Source organism: Orycteropus afer, unplaced genomic scaffold (genome assembly GCF_000298275.1).
Source record: "Orycteropus afer afer isolate SDZICR_OR568_19922 unplaced genomic scaffold, OryAfe1.0 scaffold00137, whole genome shotgun sequence".
NCBI lineage: Eukaryota > Metazoa > Chordata > Mammalia > Tubulidentata > Orycteropodidae > Orycteropus > Orycteropus afer.
In genome coordinates, this window is record NW_006921724.1 from 7310077 (window position 1) to 7329551 (window position 19475).

Genomic DNA, 19475 nt, shown 5'->3' on the forward strand with positions numbered 1-19475 from the left:
CTCCCGGAGACCCGGTCCCCCTCGGGAGGGTAACAAGGGAAAGTGTTCAGTGCAGATCAGTGAGTAAGCACCAGTCCGCCCATGCTTACCTTGCTCCCAGAGACCCGGTCCCTCTTGTGAGGGTAACAAGGGAGCCGTCTGAGCACTTGCTGCAAGGCATGTGTATGGAAATATGACCCTTCTCATCATACCAAACCACTGCCTCCCATGCTCTGTTCCCCTGGCTCAATACATAATTCCTAGTTATTTACAGTAAGTCCTGTGAGGGAGAGTATTGCAAGAGCAGAAGGAGTAACTTTTACTTAGAATCCTTATAACAATAATAACTTGCAGGGAAATTATTAAAATCCCAATTTTTACAGTTGTGGAAATAATTTTACAGTGGCATGTGAGAAAACAGAGCTTATCAGAAGTCTCAAAAATCAATCCTGGAAAAAAAAAAAACAAGGGCCTCCAAACATTACTATTTTTTAATAGTCAGACACATATCCTTTTTCAATCCTACCTCCAACACGTTGTTGTTATTTGCCATGGAGTCAGCCCTCAACTCATGGTAATCCCATGTTCAGCAGAACAAAATGCTGCCCAATACTACACCATCCCTATCAGTGGCAAATCAGAGTGTTATATGATCCATAAGGCTTTTATTGGCTGATTTTCAGGAGTAGATCACTAAACTATTCTTTCTAGTCCTTCTTAGTCTGGAAGCTCCACTGAAACCTGTTCAGCATCATAGCAACACACAAGCATCCTCTCAGAAATGGCTAGTGGTTGTACACGAGGTCCATTGGCTGGGGATAGAACTCCAGTCTCCTGCATGGAAGACAAGAACTCTACTGCTGAACCACCACTGTCCCATCTTCAACACATAGCCAGGGTAACCTGGAGTCAGCTGCATGATATGATGACAAAAGATAAAAAACTTGTGGTTATGTACTTATCGATATGGCTTCTGGTCCCTGGCTATCCCTTTCTTCTCATTCTTTGCACAAAGGGCTGTGGCTCCTCTTATTACATTATCAATTCGTTTTAAGCAGAAGAGCTCTTCTTTCTTGTTTACATTCAAAACAAATGACTATAGCATCGCAAAGCACTTTCTGATTCAATTCTATTTCCATTTTCCAGCCACAGCATGTTCTGTCTCAAATGAACCACAGAAGACTTGGTGTTTGACTTGTATCTCTGATGAGAAAGTATTGTTTTGCAGCAGCATCCAGCAGTGTATGATCAGTGGAGAAATGATGAAAACCCCTAAAGGTATAGAAAGAATGCAACCTACACTTTGTAACTTCCCTTTCAGGGTCATTCATGACTGGACTTCAGCATTCGTGTTCAACTCCTCCTATATCCACTCCTGCTGAAAAACTGGTTAGGAACTGACTGTTTTCAAGGCTCAGAATAGGTTATTTTCAAAATGTCATGAACATAAAAATACTTTCCAAATATTATGTGAAGCCCTACAGTGAAATAAGGTATAGCCATTAAAAAGAACAAGATGAAGCTGCATTTATCCAGAAAAACAACTATGAAATATCTTTGTTATGGGTTGAATTGTATCTCCCAAAGATATATATTGAAATGCTAACTCCTGTACCTGTAAATAAGGAGCTCTCGTAGTGCAGTGCCTAAGGAATTTGACTGCTAACTGGAAGGTTGGCAGTCCAAAACCACCAGCCACTCCATGGAAGGAAGACAAGGCAATCTACTTCCATAAAGATTTACCACCTTGGAAACCCAATGTGGGAATCAACTTGATGGCAGTGGGTTTGGTTTGTTTTTTTTGGTATCTGTAAATATGACATCATTTGAAAATAAGTTTTTTTTCTTTATTTTTTTCATTAGTTTGTATTATTCTGGGTTCCTTAGAGGAAAAACCAATGAGACATATCTACATATTTATATAAATAAATACGGAGATACTTAATTCAAGGAAATAGTTCACATAGTTGTTGAGGCTAGCAAGTCCCAAACCTGTGTTTTTGGTAATAGCCCTGTTATTGGATGTGTAGTGGTACCTCATTGTGGAGTTTTTTGGTGTTTCCCTAATGAATAATGATGACTAATGATGTTGAGCGTATTTTCACATGCTTATTTTCCATTTGCAAATCTTCCTTAGAAAAACGTCTACTCAATTTCCTTGCTCATTTACAAGTCGAGCTATTTGTGTTTTGATTGTTGAGTTGTAAGAGTTCTTTATATATCCTGGACACAAGTTGCCTGTCAGATAAATGTTTTGCAAACAATTTCTCCAATTCTGTGGGATGTCTTTCATTTTCTTGATTATGTCTTTTGAAGCATAAAAGTTTTTAATTTGATGAAGCCCAATTTATGTATCCTTTCTCTTGTCACCTGTGTATTTGGTGTTATATCTCAAAAACTATTGCCTCATTTAAGGTCATAAAGGGAGCTCTGGTGGTGTAGTGCCTAAGGCATTTGACTGCTAACCAGAAGGCTGGTGATTCAAACCCACCCATTGGGCAATCTACTTCTGTAATGATATCACCTGGAAAACCCAAGGAGGGGTCACTATGAGTTGGATCCCACTAAACACAGTGAAGGAAGGTCATAAAGATCGACTCTTATGTTTCTTTCCAAGAGTTTTATAGTTGTAATTCTTATTCTTAGGTCAATAATCCATTTGAATTAGTTCTTTGTATGGTATGAGGTAGAGCTTCTCTGTCATTTTTTTTCTCTGAAAAAAAATCATTTATGTTAACTCATTATGATCCTTATAATAGCACTATAAGATGATTTGAGGATTAAATAACCAGGGCATAGAGAGATTGATAACTTGCCCAAAGTCTCACATCTAGTAAGTGGCAAAGCTATGACTCCAACAATATATGAGTTCATATTCTTAAGTATCTCTCCCTAAATGAAAGTAACATCTCAAAAAAGTAAGGACAAGATGGGTCATTCAACAAATAACAAACAAATGCTAATGATACTAACTAACTTCGTTAGCTTTTGCTCATAATAGTTGTGGTGCCCTGAATTACTTAATATGGCTCTTCTAGCCATGGTCTTTGTGACCTCCATCAGGTGACTGGGTGGGACTATGCAAATGTAAGGTGTTTGTGGCCTGCCAAGGGAATTGGATAGCTTGCTAATAATATAAATAAGGTACATGGCACCTTTCTAGTGGTGGGCTATGGAAATAAGGTACATGAAACTCTAACATGAGGATTGGCCAGTTTTCCCATCTTACTAGGCTTGTCTATCCAAAGTGGAAAGGGGAACATCATTGCAATCCTGGGGGTGAAAAGGGATATATCACTTCAATCAAGACAGAAGAAAAATCAAGAGTGAAGCACATCCTTAGACCTGAGATCCCTGAGCTGAACCTCTTGACAGAGAGACAGCAGCAGCAGAGGCAGCAGAACCAAGAGACCAGCATGAGACAGAGCAGGGACCTCTTGGCCCACAGAGTGGGAAAGCTGAGTGCCTTCAGGTAGGAGGATTGCTGGTGGAATAGGGTGCCTCTTTGGGTGCCTATCTGCAAAGCTAAAAGAGCTTTGTAACAGGGAAGAGGTCAAGGCCAGAGATAAGCATGCTAGTGGCATGGCTGAGAAAAAGCTATCCTGATTGAAGTACTGTATCCTGAGGTTTTTTTTTTTTTTTTTTTAAATCCTAAATTGTAACCTGTTACTTCTCTAATAAACCTCATCATTGTGAGTACTGTGTGTGGCTGCTACAATGGATTATTGAACCCAGCAGAGAAGTAGAGTGCCTTTGGAGGGACGGTGTCAGAATTGGTAAAAATGTTGGAGGGTGGTGGCATGTCTGACTTCCGCATCATAGGAATCAGCTTTAGGTTTTTTTGCTGATGGTGATTCTCTCTCCCCCTCATGAAGTTAGAGGAGGTCACATGCCACCCCACGTCCTTTTTGTAATACCCCATCAGAATACATTTCTCACATATGAAAGAGTTAAATAACATAAAATATTAATATTCCTGTAATAAAGAAGAATTTTCTAAATATGATGTTAATGGGAAAGAGATCCTAAAGAAAAGCTGTTAAATTTAACTAATTTGCAACTTTTAAAAACCTGTATATTAAATCACTATAAAATAAAATTAAAAGGCTTCAGACTTTTGAGACTTACAGTAATGTCTATGTGAATGCTGGACAATGAATAAAGAAGACTGAAGAAGAGTTGATGCCTTTAAATTGTGATGTTGGCAAAGAATACTGAAAATACGATTGTCTTCCAGAAGAACAAATGAATCTGGAAGAAGTACAGCCAGGATGCTCCTTAGAAGTTAGAATGGCAAGGCTTCGTTTCACCTACTTTGGTCATGTTGTCAGAAGGGACCATTCCCTGGAGAAGGATATCATTCTTTTTAAAGTGGAAGGTCAGTAAAAAGGGGGAAGATGCTCAATGAAGTAGATTGATACAGTGGCTGCAAGGATGGATTCAAGCACAGCAAGGATTGTGAGGATGGCACAGGACTTGGCAGTGTTTCATTCTACTGTAAATAGGCTTGCTATGAGTTGGAATTGACTTGATGACACCTAACAACAACAACAGTAATGGCAGAGAGATTGGATAAACTAACTTTCCCATAAATCACATTTGGCAGATCAGCCAGAAAATCAGGGAGAAATCCTAGAAGGAAAGAAGTCATAGAGGTGGTAATCACAACATTTGCATATAATATCTGGTCATGTTATTGGATGACCACTAAACAGTGTGTGCACAGGTGAGATCCCAGTGGACGCAGGAAAAACAAAGCAGCTGATTCTGAAAGAATGGAGTAGATATTTCAGTTGCTACCCACTGCATTAAAGAGTGTTCACAGAGACTATGTTTGTTGTTATGTACCCCCGAGTCAGACCTGACTCATAGTGACCCCTCCTTGGGTTTCGAGGCAGTATCACTACGGAAGTAGATTGCCCAACCTTCCTTCTGAGGAGTGGCTAGTGGGTTTGAACCGCCAGCCTTCTGGTTAGCAGTCAAGTGCCTTAGGCCAATTAAATGTCTGCCAGGAAAAAAAAAAATCACTCTTTGGAGGAATAAAACAAAATCCAGAGTCTCTATAGTATATCATTCATAGTGTCTAGCATTCAAAAAAAAAAAAAAAGAAAAGAAAAGAAAAATTACAGGATATGCCAAATAACAGGAAAAATGTGTCCCAAACTGATTTAAAAAGAAAACAGCAATCTGTAGAAACTGACCAGAAGACTCCACTGATGCAATTAGCAGACAAGGATTTTAAAAAGCTACTATAAATATATCCAAGGATGTAAATAAATGTAATGCATAGTGAATGGACAGAAGAGAAATGTTAATAAAGATATAGAGAATATTAAAAAAAAAAAAAGTATAGTAACTTAATTGAACTATTCAATGCTTTGGTATAGTATAGATAGGCATAGCAGAAGAGTCAGTAAACATAAAAGGAGATCATATACAATTTAATTAGATGAGATAAAATAAGTAAAATATTTAGAATAAATTGTAGCTATCATTGTTACCTGAGGAGCTCTGGTAGCATAGTGCCTAAGGCACTTGACTGCTAACCAGAAGGCTGGCGGTTCAAACCCACCAGCCACTCCTCGGAAGGAAGGTTGGGCAATTCTACTTCTGTAGTGATACTGTCTCGGAAACCCAAGAAGGGGTCGCTATGAGTTGGGGCCGACTCAATGGCACATAACAACATCATTGTTGTAAGGTGCCTGGGTGGCACAAATTGTTTTAACTCAACTACTCACCAAAAAGAAGCTCTGGTAGCATAGTGCCTAAGGCACTTGACTGCTAATCAGAAGGCTGGTGGTTCAAACCACCAGCCACTCCTCAGAAGGAAGGTTGGGCAATCTACTTCTGTAGTGATACTGCCTCGGCAACCCAAAGAGGGGTCTCTATGAATCGGGTCCGACTCGACGGCACATAACAACAACAACAACACTCACCAAAAGGTTGGTTGTTTGAATCCACACAGTGACACCACAGAAGAAAGACCTGGAAATCTGCTTTTATAAAGATTACAGCCAAGAAAATTCTATGGAGCTCAGTTCTATTCTGTGATACATGGGGTCACCCTGGGTTGGACAACAGTTATTGACCTTCTTAGCATCATGGATTCCTTTGATGATATAAAGAAGGCTACTGTGTTTCTTCCAAAAAAATGCATGCATTTTTTCACATAAGCTCAAGTTATCAGAACTTTCGCAGGGTCATTCATAAATTACTGGAGCCTACCAGCCGAAGTTTAGAAGCCTTGATTTAGAAGTTCTCAGAGTTAAAATAACAAAGGAGAAATAGCAGTTGAAATCTCTGGGTGGTGCAAACACTTAATACACTTGGCAGAGATATTATGGGCACAGGGACCCAGAAACCTGCCCAGGCAGAGGAAAAGGGAAGGAAAAAGGAGGCCTTCAGACCAAGGCTAGATATGAGCCTGTATATTTGCTTCTGTAGCCAGAAGCTTTCTGTAGATTCAAAAAGGAAGCAGCCTCTCCAGGGAAGCCCCTGCTCCTGTTCGATGGCTGCTCTTTCAAACTGTGTGCAGGGATCAGAAAGGACCTCTGCAGAATGTTCACAAAAGAAGAGCTGCTTGGTCATTGTGGGTTACAGATTCACACCGAAACCAGTGTTCCTGAGAACACAGGGGTTCAGATTGCCTGGTGGCAGGAAGTTGGGAGGGGGGATACGCCAGGGAGAAAGATTCAGGGCAGCTCATCCATTTCAGAGGTCAAGAAGTTCTTGGAACTATTATTTTTTTAACCAAAAAAGATCCCATTCCCCAGCCTCAACTGGTCCCTGGATGGTGGAAAGAGTTAGCTCATTCGACTGCTAACTGAAATGTTGGAGGTTGGAGTGCACTCAGATGTGCCTTGGAAGAAAGACCTGACAATCTACTTCCAAAAAATTAGTAACTGAAAACTCTATGGAGCACATTTCTACTCTGACCACAAGGAGTCAACATTAGTTGGAATCAATTTGTGGGACCGGTTTTATAGGTAGAAGAGGCCCATCCTCAACTTTGCCTCACCAGCCCCTGACTGGCCTGTGACAAGGGATAAGGATGTTGTAACCAGAGGCTAAACATGATCGAAAACAGAAGCCTTCTCCCTCAGTTTTTCTGCCATGTAATGTTTTGGGTTTCTATTCCTGGAATGATTTTTTTTTTTTTTTTTTTGTAAGAGAAGTTACTTGAAGTAAGTGAATAGAACAATTTGTTCCCTTGCCATGGACTATTTTTTTTTTTTTTTTTGTAAAAAGAAGAACTAGAATTGAGGTGACAATGTGAAGTTAGGATGAATAACCACAGTGTTGATTATTTTTTTTAAAAAAATCAGAATTAGGAAAAGGACACAGGCCATCAGAGTTTCCAAACTTATCACTGCAGAGCTGACCTATGGATGACCATTAAAAGGGTGATAAAAACGTCTCCCCCTGTATCTCAGCAGACTTGTTTATCTTCTTCTTCCTGCCCTATGTCCTTATAATTGTCTTTTACACAATATTTTTTGAAACTGCCCCTGTGTCCAGCACTGTGATAGTTAAGGTTATGTGTCAGCCTGGCTGGGCCTCGTTTTTAGTGGCTGGGCAGCTGGATGTAGTTATTCCCCATGGGTGAGACTGGTAATCAGCTCCACAGTGGAATCTACTGGCATAGCTGAATACCTGCCTTAGGGATGTGGTCTGCTTCCAGTATATAGGGAGAAGCATTGAGAAAGGTCTCTGAGCTTTATGGCACACTTGAACTCTGTATGTACTAGTCATGTGGTATTATTGGGACCATCCCATTTTATTTGTCAACCTTGGGCTTGTCAGCCTCAGCAGCCAGCAGCTGCCTGAGTGAAGAGACACCTCTAGCTCCAGTGGGTTGGAAGCAAGAGGCAGAGCTGAAGCCCAGGGTCAAGGGGCTTTCACCCAGCTCCTAGAGCTTGGCATTTTGAATGTGGGCTTCTATTCTCTAAAACTGTAAGAGAATAAACTCTTGTTTGTTAAAGCCATTCCATCTGTGGTATATTTGTTAGAGCAGCATGAAGTAACTGAAATAAGCATTGTCAGTATGTTTTCTTTTTCTCTCCAGCATAAATAAGCAACAACAGTAACAACAACAAAAAAACAAAAAGCAGTGGTTGTCCAGTCACACATGGCTCATGGAGACCCCATAAGAGTTGAGTAGAACTGTGCTACATGGGGTTTTCAATGTCTCATTTTTGGAAGTAGATCACCAGGCCTTTTTTCTAGGTACCTGTAAGTGGATTAGAACTTCCAATCTTTTGGTTATTAGGTGAGCGTCTTAACCATTTACCACCCAGGTATTCCCTCTCCAACATATGAAACCACTCACTATTTTTTATGTGTTGGAACACACAGGTAGAATGCTTTGCATTTTACAATGTATTTTCAAATAATCATCCCATTTAATCTTTATAATAACCCTGTCAAGTAGACATATATTGTTTTCATTTTATAGGCTTAGACAAGTTAAGCAAATTGCCCAAAGTCACATGATTTGGAGTGGCAGTAGCAGAAGCAGAATCCCAGGAATGTTCACCATGTAGTGGTTTTTCTCTGTTGAATACATTTTGTGTGTTCATGCTTCCTTATATCCACCTCATAGCATCTTTCATGTGCTTCACTAATTTGGAAATGGAAATACAGGATTCTTTTCATTTTCTCCAGAAGAACTTTCCTTTGGGGACTACTACTTGTTAGCATTTTTATATAATAAATTTCAGCAACACTGAGAAATTATTGTGTGTGCAGAAGACTGTGGTCAACTATTTGGGGAAAAGGGGAGGAAGAGTCTTTGTCCCTGTTTCACCCATATTTTTCCAGGTGGTTGGCTGGAATGAGAGGAGGGAGTGTTCTTATTTTGCTGCCTTTCCTGTCATTTTGCATTTTAAATACATGTTGCCAATGAATTAATTCTGACTCATAGCAACTTTATAGGGCAGAGTAGAAGTGCCCCCCCCAATAGGGTTTCCAAATCTGTAAATCTTTACAGAAGCAGACTGCCACATCTTTCTCCAAAGAAGTGGCTGCTAGGTTTGAACTGCTGACCTTTTGGTTATCAGCCAAGTACTTAACCATTGTGCCACCATTGTTCCTTGCATTTTGAATAGGTATTTCTTATTTACTTCTAATACTTTCTCTGTGTTTCTGTGGTATATGCTATGTGTATGGGAAGGGAACTGTGCACGTATACATGACTTAAAAAAAAAAAAAATTATTGTCAATTGATTTTGAGTCACAGTCATCCCATGTGTTTCAGCATAGAACTCCATAGGGTTTTCAAGGCTGTAATCTTTTTTTTTTTTTTCCCCACATGACTTAATATTTCTAAACTGCTTGTTTAAATTTATATTACAATTGAATCTGCAAAGGATTTTTTTTTAGCATTTTATTGTGAAAATTTACGGAACACATTAGTCTGCCATTCAATAATTTTTACACATTTTGTTTTGTGACATTACAATCCCCTCAACATAACAGCACTCTTCTAAATTCCTCCCTGGGTTTCCAATTTCAATTCACCCTTATTTCCTGCTCCTTCCTGCCTTCTTAACTGTGTTTTTGGGCAAATGGTGCCCTTTTGGTCTTGTATGGTTGATTGTTCTGAAGAGGACTTTCCTCATGTGTGTTTATGGTTCCGTTTATAGGGCCTGTCTATTGTTTGTCTGAAAAGAGATTCTTGGGAGTGTACTCAGTTCAACGTTTGAAGGGTATCTAAGGATGTCTCATAGATTCCACCAGTTTCTATTAGACCAGTAAGTCTGGTCATTTTTATGATTTTTAATTTTGTTCTACCTTTTTCTCCCATATTGTCCAGGACCTTTTATCGTGATCCCGATCAGAGTAGTTGGTAGTAGCAGCGTGGTAGCTGGGCACCATTCAGTTTTTCTGGTCTCAGTCTAGTGAAGGCTGTTGTTCATGTGGTCTAATAGTCCTCTGGACTAATTATTTCCTTGAGTCTTTGGTTTTCTTCTTTCCTCTTTACTCCAAACAGGGAGAGATCAATAGTTGCATTTTAGATTTCCGCTCACAAGCTTTTAAAACCCCAGTCACCTTTCCCTAAAGTAGGATATAAAACATTCTTTGTGGACTACGTTATGCCAATTGACTTTGGTGTCCCTTGAGTCTATTGTCCTAAGCTCCCAGTCCCTCAAGGTGTTTGGTTATGGCCAAGCTTTCAAAACTTTGCCCCTTGTATGCTCTACTATTTACATAAATATCTTTATAGCACATATAAATATGTATGTAGAAATAACCTGTGGCAAACCTATAAATGGGAGCTCTGGTAGCATAGTGCCTAAGGCGCTTGGCTGCTAACCAGAAGGCTAGCAGTTCAAACCAACAAGCCATTCCTTGGAAGGAAGATTGGGCAATCTACGTCTGTAGACATATCGCCTCAAAAACCCAACGAGGGGTCGCTATGAGTCAGGATTGATTGGATGGCAGTGAGTTTGGTTTGGTTTTTAAACCTATGAATGTTCATAGGTATAGTTCCATACACCATCCCACACCTGTTCATGTATCAACTTGTAAATTATTTTTTTGTTAGTAGTGTTGTTTGTTACCAGTGTTGTTGTTGTAGGAGCTCAAGTGGCATAGTGCCTAAGGCATTTGACTGCTAACCAGAAGGCTGGATTTTCAAACCTACCAGCCACTCCTCAGAAGGAAGGTTGGGCAATCTACTTCCGTAGTGATACTGCCTCGGAAACCCAAGGAGGGGTCACTATAAATCAGATCCAACTCCATGGCAGTGAGTTTTGAGTTTTTGAGTGTTGTTGTAGAGTTGTGTATATAATAATATTTACCATATTTGCCTTTACTCTTGGACATAGTGCATTGATCTTTTCTTCATTTTATATTGCTTTTTCCTTTACCTAAATTAATACATGTCTTCTCTCTAGTTTGGGAGCTCTATTGGTGTAATGCCTAAGGCATTTGACTATGAACCAGAAGGTTGGCAATTCAAACCCACCAGCCACTCCATGGAAGAAAGACTGGGTGAAATCTACTTCCATAAAGATTTGTTGTTCACCCAAATCACAATAAAAAAAAAAAAAAAAGATTTATTGTTGTTGTTGTTGTTAGGTGCCATCGAGTTGTCTCTGACTCATAGCCACCCTAGGCACGGCAGAACAAAACACAGACCAGCAAAACGAAATACTGCCCAGTCCTGCACCACCTCCGTGATCTTTGCTATACTTGAGCCCATTGCCACAGTCACTGTGTCAATCCATCTCATTGAGGGCCTTCCCCTCTTTTGTCGACCTTCCACCTTACCAAGCATGTCAGCCTTTTCCATGCAATGGTCCCTTCTGTTAACATGACCAAAGTAGGTGAGAGGAAGTCTGTCTATTCTTGCTTTCAAGGAGGATTCTGGCTGTACTTCCTCCAGGAGTGATCTGTAAGTTCTTTCAGCAATCCTTGGTATTTTCAGCATTCTTCACCAGGACCACAACTCAAAAGCATCAACTCTTCTTTGGTCTTCCTTATTCATTGTCCAGCTCTCACATGCATATGAGGTATTGAAAATATCATGGCTTGTGTCAAGCGCACCTTCGTCCTCAAGGAGACATCTTTGCTCCTCAGCACTTGAAAGTAGTCCCTTGCAACTGACTTGCCCAGTGCTATATATCGTCTAATGTCCTGACTACAGCTTCCATTAGCATCAATTATAGAACCAAGCAATGTGAAGTCTTTGACAACTTCAATTTTTTCTCCATTATTGTGATGCTGCTTACAGGTCTGGTTGTGAGGATTTTTGTTTGCTTCATATTGAGATACAATTCATATTACAGACTGTATTCATCAGTCTTCATCAATAAGTGCTTCAAGTCATCCTCACTTTCAGCAGGCAAAGTTGTGTCATCAGCATATCACTGGTTGTTAATGATTCTTCCTCCAATCCTGATGCCACGTTCTTCATCTAGTCCAGCTTCTTGGATTATTTGCTCAGCATATAGACTGAATAAGTATGGTGAAAGCCCATAAAGATTTATAGCCTCAGAAACCCAAAGGGATCCTTAGGAAGTAATTTTCCCTCCTTCCTCCTCCCATTCCTGGTAACCATCTAATAATGTTTCTCTCTGTTTGTAAACGTTTTCTTGACTTTATATAATACTGGTCTCATATAATATTTGTCCCTTTGTGATTGACTAATTTCTTCATCCATGTTGTAAGATGTTTCACAGATTCATTGTTATTCTTCAGCACTGTCTAGTATTCCTTTGTGTAATATACCATAATTTGTTTAACCATTCATCCACTGATGAGCACTTAGGTTGTTTCTATCTTATTGCTGTTGTGAAAAATGCTGTGATAATCATGGGTGTGCATAAATGTAGTTGTGTCACAGCTTTTATTTCTCCAGGATATATATCTAGTAGTGGGGACTATGATCCTTTGAAAGAAGATCTCTAGGCTTTCCTTCTAGATGCTCTTTGTTGGTTTGAACTGCTGACTTTTCAGTTAGCGGCTGAGCACTTAACCATTTGTACCACCCAGGGACTCCCATGTGTTTTGTTAGGACCACATCAAGAGATTAGAATAAAGGAGTAGCTCTTGCTGTGCTTAGATGGGTTTGTCTGCATTTTAATGTATCTCCATTAATCTTCTGTAGAAATAAAAATAAAACATTAAAAAACATATGTCTTATATAAGCTTGTTAATATTACAACAAAGAGCTCCAAACCTCCCTTGCTGTGGAGCCAGGGCTAATCTTATCACCACTCACAGGGACATACGATCTGATTAGTCAGGTGCTTATGGGCAGTTCAGCAGCTGCAATAGCAATGGCCAGGGCAGCTAGCTCTGCAGAAATCAGACTGGAATTAATAACCCTGCTTCCTCTGATCTTATTGAGTCTCTTCTCTACATTATTAGTAAAATAGCTATACCTTAAATGGCAGATTGTCCACCGCCTACCATGTGCACAGCTTGGTGTGTCAATTTTTTATACACTTAATGTATGTAAGGGAGCTCTGGTGGCTTAGTGCCTAAGGCATTTGACTGCTATCCAGAAGGCTAGCGGTTCAAACCCACCAGCCACTCCTCGGAAGGAAGGTTGGGCAATCTACTTCTGTAGTGATACCGCCTCAGAAACCCAAGGAGGGGTTGCTATGAGTCGAATCCAACTTGATGGCAGTGAGTTTGGTTTTTTTTAAAGTATGATAAAGCAAATATATATATATATATAATAAAAATGAATCTCATGTTTGCTAATTGTTTTTATAAATGATATCAGAATTAGGGACTTCAGAGAAATAAATATATTCACTATACATTTGTCTTCAATACACCCTGTCTTTATACTTCTGTATCTTTTTCTTAATCATTTTCCTTTTTCAGAATTTAAATATACTTTTCAAAAGATAGAAATACTAGAGTTTTGAAGCTCAAATCATTTTTAAACCACTTCTGTGTTATTAAGGATTGCTAAAATAAGCTAGGGAGCTCTGGTAGCATAGTGGCTAAAGCACTTGACTGCTAACCAGAAGGCTGGCGGTTCAAACCCACCAGCCACTCCCCAGAAGGAAGGTTGGGCAATCCTACTTCTGTAGTGATACTGCCTCGGAAACCCAAGGAGGGGTCGCTATGAGTCGGGGCCGACTCGACGGCACATAACAACAACAACAACAACATTCATAATTTGCATTGGTGGAGATAATCTAAAATTTGGTCAAATCTAAGAATCATTTCTATTTAAAATATCTTCATTTTAATTCTTCATTCGCTTATCCTTTCTGTGTCTACGCAACTTTCAGCAAATAGTTACCTCTTACCTTGGATGTGTTAATTTCATGTATCTGCTCTCACTGTTCCCTTCCCATGGAATGTCTCTATCTACCCTCAACAACTCTATCTTTTCTTTTAAGTTGAATTCAAAATTTTCTACATGTACAAATCAGTGACATTGATTATATTCTTCAAGTTGTGCAACCAAAAACATTCTCACACCCCTTTTTGAAAATGTTCCTCCTCACTGCCCTCTATGTTTCCTATCTAACCTTTCAAAGTTGCTATTGTCAAATTAATCCCATATAGATAGTTCTTTAAAAGAATACAATGTTCAAGGCACAAATTCTTTACTGATTACGTTAAACTATTGTTTGGTTTAAAGACAAATATTTTTTATTTAGCATTTAAGGTATAAAGTTGATTTCAGGGCAATAGTTTTAGGGGTTCATCCAGCTTCAATGGCTCCAGGAAGTCTTGATTCTATGAGGGTATAAAATTATGTTCTATATTTTCCCCTCCTTTGATCAGGATTCATTTAAAGAAACTTTGGTCAAAGGAGTCAGTAATAGTAGCTAGGCACCATCTAGTTCTTCTGGTCTCAAGGCAAAGGAATCTTTCTACCTTTTGAAATATTTGCATAATTTAAGAATGAATTCAAATGTCACAGGTTCAGATTCTATAGATGATGATTCTTCAGATGAAAACCACGTCTTTGACTGGGTCCTCGGTGTCTGTGCTGAATGGTATCACTCGTACATGCTGCTCCTCGGGAATAGGACACTTATATGCCACTGCTCCATGAGAGAGGAAGCTCATAATGTGTAAGGCCATATCTCAGTCATTTTGTAGTCTCTCCACTTCTCCCAGCAGACATCAGTACTTAGTGCAAAATTATGGCAAAGGAGATGTAGAAAAAATCTACAGTTTTTGCATTTTTAAATTTTAACTATCTGTTCTGGTTTCCTAGTGCCACTCTGACAAGAGTATACCACAAATGGGATGGCTTTAACAAACAGAAGTTTATTTTCTTACAGTTCAGGAGTCAAGAAGTCCAAATTCAAAGTGCCAGGCTCTAGGAGCTGTGTGAAAGCCACTAGACCTTGGGCTTCAGCTCCACCTCTTGCTCCTGGCCCACTGAAGCTAGAGGCATCTCTTCATTCAAGCAGCTACTGGCTGCTGAGACAAACAAGCCAAAGGTTGACAAATAAAATGGCACAATCCCAATGTTACCAAACCACATGGCAGGCTATTAATTCAAGTCCATTGGAAGACCCAAGGTCACCAGAACATGGAAGGGTGCTGAACAATGACACAGCTACATGCAGGGTCCAAGCATGCCATAAGCTAGAGACTATTCCCAAAGCTGTTTCTTATATATGAGAAAAAGACCACATACCCAAAGGCAGCTACTCAGCTGCTCACAGTGGATTCCACCATGGAGTTGATTACCAGTCTCATCATGGGGAATACTACATTCAGCTACCCAGCCACTCAACCAGCTCCAGTCACGTTGACACACAAACTCAACCACCATACCATCCTTCAAAGATTTTTCCATGAAGCTTTCTTTAATTACTCCAAGCTGGCAATGTATCATCCACTGAAAGGCACATGCATGGTATCTATTATTTCTTACCTTGTTTTGTCTTAATTGGTACATATGATTTGTGTTTGACTACTAACCTGAAGGTTTACACTCTGAACCACCCAGTGGTATTGTGGACTAAATGGCCTCATGGTCTGCTTAAGATTACAGCCAAGAAAGCTCTATGGAACAGTTCTACTGTATAACACATGGGGTTGCCATGAGTCAGCAGTGACTCAACAGGAAGTAACAATAACAACTCTCTTCCTTTTTAGCTCCCCTTCAAAAATGTAATAAGCTCTTTCATTCAAGAAGAAAAGATGCATAGTTGATTGTATTTACTTCATTCATAAAGCATTGCACAGAATAGTCTTTGATATATATTTATGAAATACATAAATGCTTGATTAATTTAAAATATATTAAAAGAACTTCAATTTCTTTTCTGGGGAAAAAAATGGACCACTATTATTCAACACTGGTTCTCAGCTCTTGGGTTTTGTCAGTATTTTATCATTTTATGAATTTTAAATGGACTATTGTAGCAGCTTTAGATTTAAGTGATATCAAAATTTGTTTTCAGAGTCTTGAAAATTGCTTCCTCCAGAGAATAGAATTTATGGGTCAAAAAACTGAATATCTGAAAAAATATATTAGAAAACAATCCCATTTTAGAACTATTACTTGTTCCATCAGATAAAAGTTTAGAAAATAGTTTTATATTTTTATTATTCTGCTGGAAATAATGGACTAAATAGAATAAATTATTGGTGCTTTAGGATGTGTACTGATCTTTGTGTAACAAGTACTAAAATATCTTGTACACACAAATGTCACTGACATTCACTTTTAAACTCGAGCTTCCTAATAAATGGTATGGCAGAGATCCTTTTAAAACTATTAATGATAGAATTAAAATGGAAAAAGTGGATAACTGAAGAAAGCTTTGCACTCAATAAGAAATCACAATTTATCCAACAGAATAAGCATATACATGAAGAAAACATAAGCCAGTCCCTGTAAAGTAGATGTAAAACCACTTGCTTATCAGCAGCTCTCAGTAAAATTTGGGTCTACTTTACATCCTTTCCTTGGTGGCTTAGTTAAAAAACTATGAAAATAATTGCACTTCAAGATGTCCTTTGTATGAGTTGGGTCAGCAGCATGAATCATTAGCATAGGATCTCTCTTGTTTCTATAAATGTGATGGACTTATTCCATTTGTTGTTTGTTTTGGTAATGAGATTTTAAGTTGCTTAATTTCATAATAATCTTCAAAAGGGAATTTATAGACAAGTCATCTTGCAAATAATAAAATCCAAGAAAATACATCTCTGAAAAGAACACATTTGAGACCAAGAATTGGACTTTTCCATCATATAATCAAGGTAGAAATATGGACACTAAAGGCAGAAACATAGTCATCTTCTGAGTTGCCCATGGATTCTCTCATGGCAGATGGGACTGAAGGAAAAGTGTGCTACATGCCCCAGATAGGAGGAGCCTAGATTTTTACCATTCTCTACAAGTTCATTCTAGGATGGCAAAATTTCAACCACTAGCTATAGCAAACCAACGTGCATGTGTGTATTTTTAAACAAATGTATGCAAGCAATTAAAAACTCAAGCCCAAAAAGACCTATTGAGGTAAAATGAAGCATTCTTCTTCCTTACTTTTAACTGTGAGGTACATGGACTTGCTGACGTCTGCGCCCACATCGTTGCTGACCTTGCAGAGGTAGTAGCCACTGTCTTCTTCCACAACATGCTTGATCAACAAGGACCCATTGCTGAGGACTTGGATTCGGCCATTCAAGGCAATTGGTTGGAACTGGGGAACCCCGGCACCTGAAATAAAATAAAAAAGAGGAATAGTGATAACAAACACAAATAAATAGATGAAAACACTGAGCTCTCGTTCATCTAGACTAATAAAGAGAAGATGGACATTTAACATATGTCATACAGAACAGTCGTGGGATAGACTAAATTCTTCTCTGACATTAAAATTCTTTTTGAAAGGGAACCACATTTATTTAAAATAACAGTATGTTAAACTCTGAGATAAATAGTAAGAGAGGTTACAGATCATTTCAGGACAAAAAATAAAATTCGATGAGTGTTGAGTAGATGATAAATTATTCAAAAAATCACAGAACAACCACAGAAGTAGCTATCTCTCATGATACTAAATGCATTCCTTGTGTTTCCAGGGACTTAATGTACATACAACCAAGGAGCACTCTGGGGACATAGCATTGGAAGATGTTGTTCACTGCACACAATGAAGGTTATGAAGAGAATACTAGTAATACAGATCTTTCCTCTAAGTGTGATAATATCCTAGTCTAGAAACACAATCCACTATCAATATTATTTAATGTTACATAAATAAATAAATCAGCTCATTGTACTGGGCACTAAGACAATAGAGAACCAAAACATCACTGTCTTAAGAGTGCTTACATTTAGGGAGATAACAGTATACATACAAAATGTTTAATATAGGAGATACATATGAAAGTATTTTGAAAACAATTCTTCAAGAAACAATAAAACAGAGGATGAAGTCCTAGGAGATTTCTGGGAATATTGTGGTTTGGACACACATACACAGTCTTCCCCTCTCCTGAATAGGCATCAGGTGAGGTAGGAGGTGTGCAAAAGATCTCTTTTAAGTTTTAAAAAGTGAAGATGGCTTTTAACTTTAAGGACTAAAGTGTCTTTCTGACTTTGAGGACTAAAGTGCATCTGACCCAAGCCACAGTCTTTTTAATTGCCTCATAGGCATGTAAAAGCTGGACAATGGAAAAGAAGGACAGAAGAATTGACACATTCAAATTGTATTGGTGAAGAATATTGAACAGACCATGGACTGCCAGAAGAACTAATGAATTAGTCTCAGAAGAAATACAACCAAAATGTTCTTTAGAGGCAAAGACGTTAAGATTTTAGCTTGCTTACTTTGGACACATCATCAGGAAACATCAATTGCTAAAAAAGGACATCATTCTTGGTAAGGTAGAGGGTCATCAAAAGTGAGGGACACTCTCAATAAGATGGATAAACAGAATAGCAACAAGAAAAAGCTCAAAAATGCCAACAAGGAGGGCATAGATAGAACCAGGCAACATTTCATTCTGTTATCCACAAGGTCACCTTAAGTTGGAACTGACTCTCTGGCCACTAACAACAACAGGAGGATGTGATCCAGGATTGAAAGGCTCTGCTAAGATTACCCAGGAAGGACTCAGGATGGAAGGCAGAGAGGAAGCCAAGCAAGTGAGAAATAGGCAGGAAAATGAGGAACACATTCCAATCAGAGCCCTTTCTAGGATTAGAGAGTGGAAGAAAATAGGAACTCTCCCATATTAAGGGCAAATTTTCTCTCCCTTGTTGATTGAAGAAAGGGACTGGACAGATACAGAGGGCCAGTTAGCACTGGATATACATGTGATGCTTTTCTACCCAGGAAACCAAGAGTAAGAAAGAGAACTGTACAGAGTAGGCATATAAATGTTAAATACTGAGGTCAGACTTTGTCTCACCTACTTTGGCTATGTTGTCAGAAGGTACTATTCCTTGGAGAAGAATATTATTCTTGGTAAAGTAGAGGGTCAGCAAAAAAGGGAAAGGCTCTCAGCAAGATGGATTGACACAGTGACTGCAACAATGGGCTCAAGTATAACAAGGATTGTGAGGATGGTGCAGAAATGGGCAGTGTTTTGTTCTATTGGGTCGCTATGAGTTACAGCCAATTCAATGGCACTTAACAACAACAACAACAACAACATATAAAGAAAACTATAAAACTGTTGCACCACCATCACCTCCAGTTACTGTTGAGTCTATTCCATTCCATAATGATGCCATGTGTGTCAGAGCAGAACTGTGCACACAAGGATTTTCTATGGCTTTTCCAGAAGCAGATCATCAGGCATTTCTTCTGAGGTGCCTCTGGATGAACTCGAACTACAAACCTTTTGGTTAGCAAATGAGTATATTAACCATTTTTACCACCCAGCGACTCTATAAACCTATCAATAATCATGAGGCGGGGAGGAAAAAAAAGATTTAGATAAATGAGATAAATGGAGAGATTATTCATGGTATTTATTGGCTGGTATTCATCAGCTCACATGGTTAGCCAGTTGTTCTAAAACAAACAAACAAACAATAT

The 19475-nt window shown here is 38.9% G+C and overlaps 1 protein-coding gene across 1 annotated transcript in view; it reads right to left on the reverse strand.

Annotated features, from left to right (window-relative positions):
• The window catches only part of DSCAM (DS cell adhesion molecule), a 981394-nt gene that overhangs the window by 352461 nt on the left and 609458 nt on the right, over positions 1 to 19475 (reverse strand). Inside the window, exon 12 of the mRNA XM_042781616.1 lies at positions 16970 to 17143. Within this exon, the coding sequence (XP_042637550.1) occupies positions 16970 to 17143 (174 nt within the window). The remainder of the gene's footprint in view (positions 1 to 16969; positions 17144 to 19475) is intronic.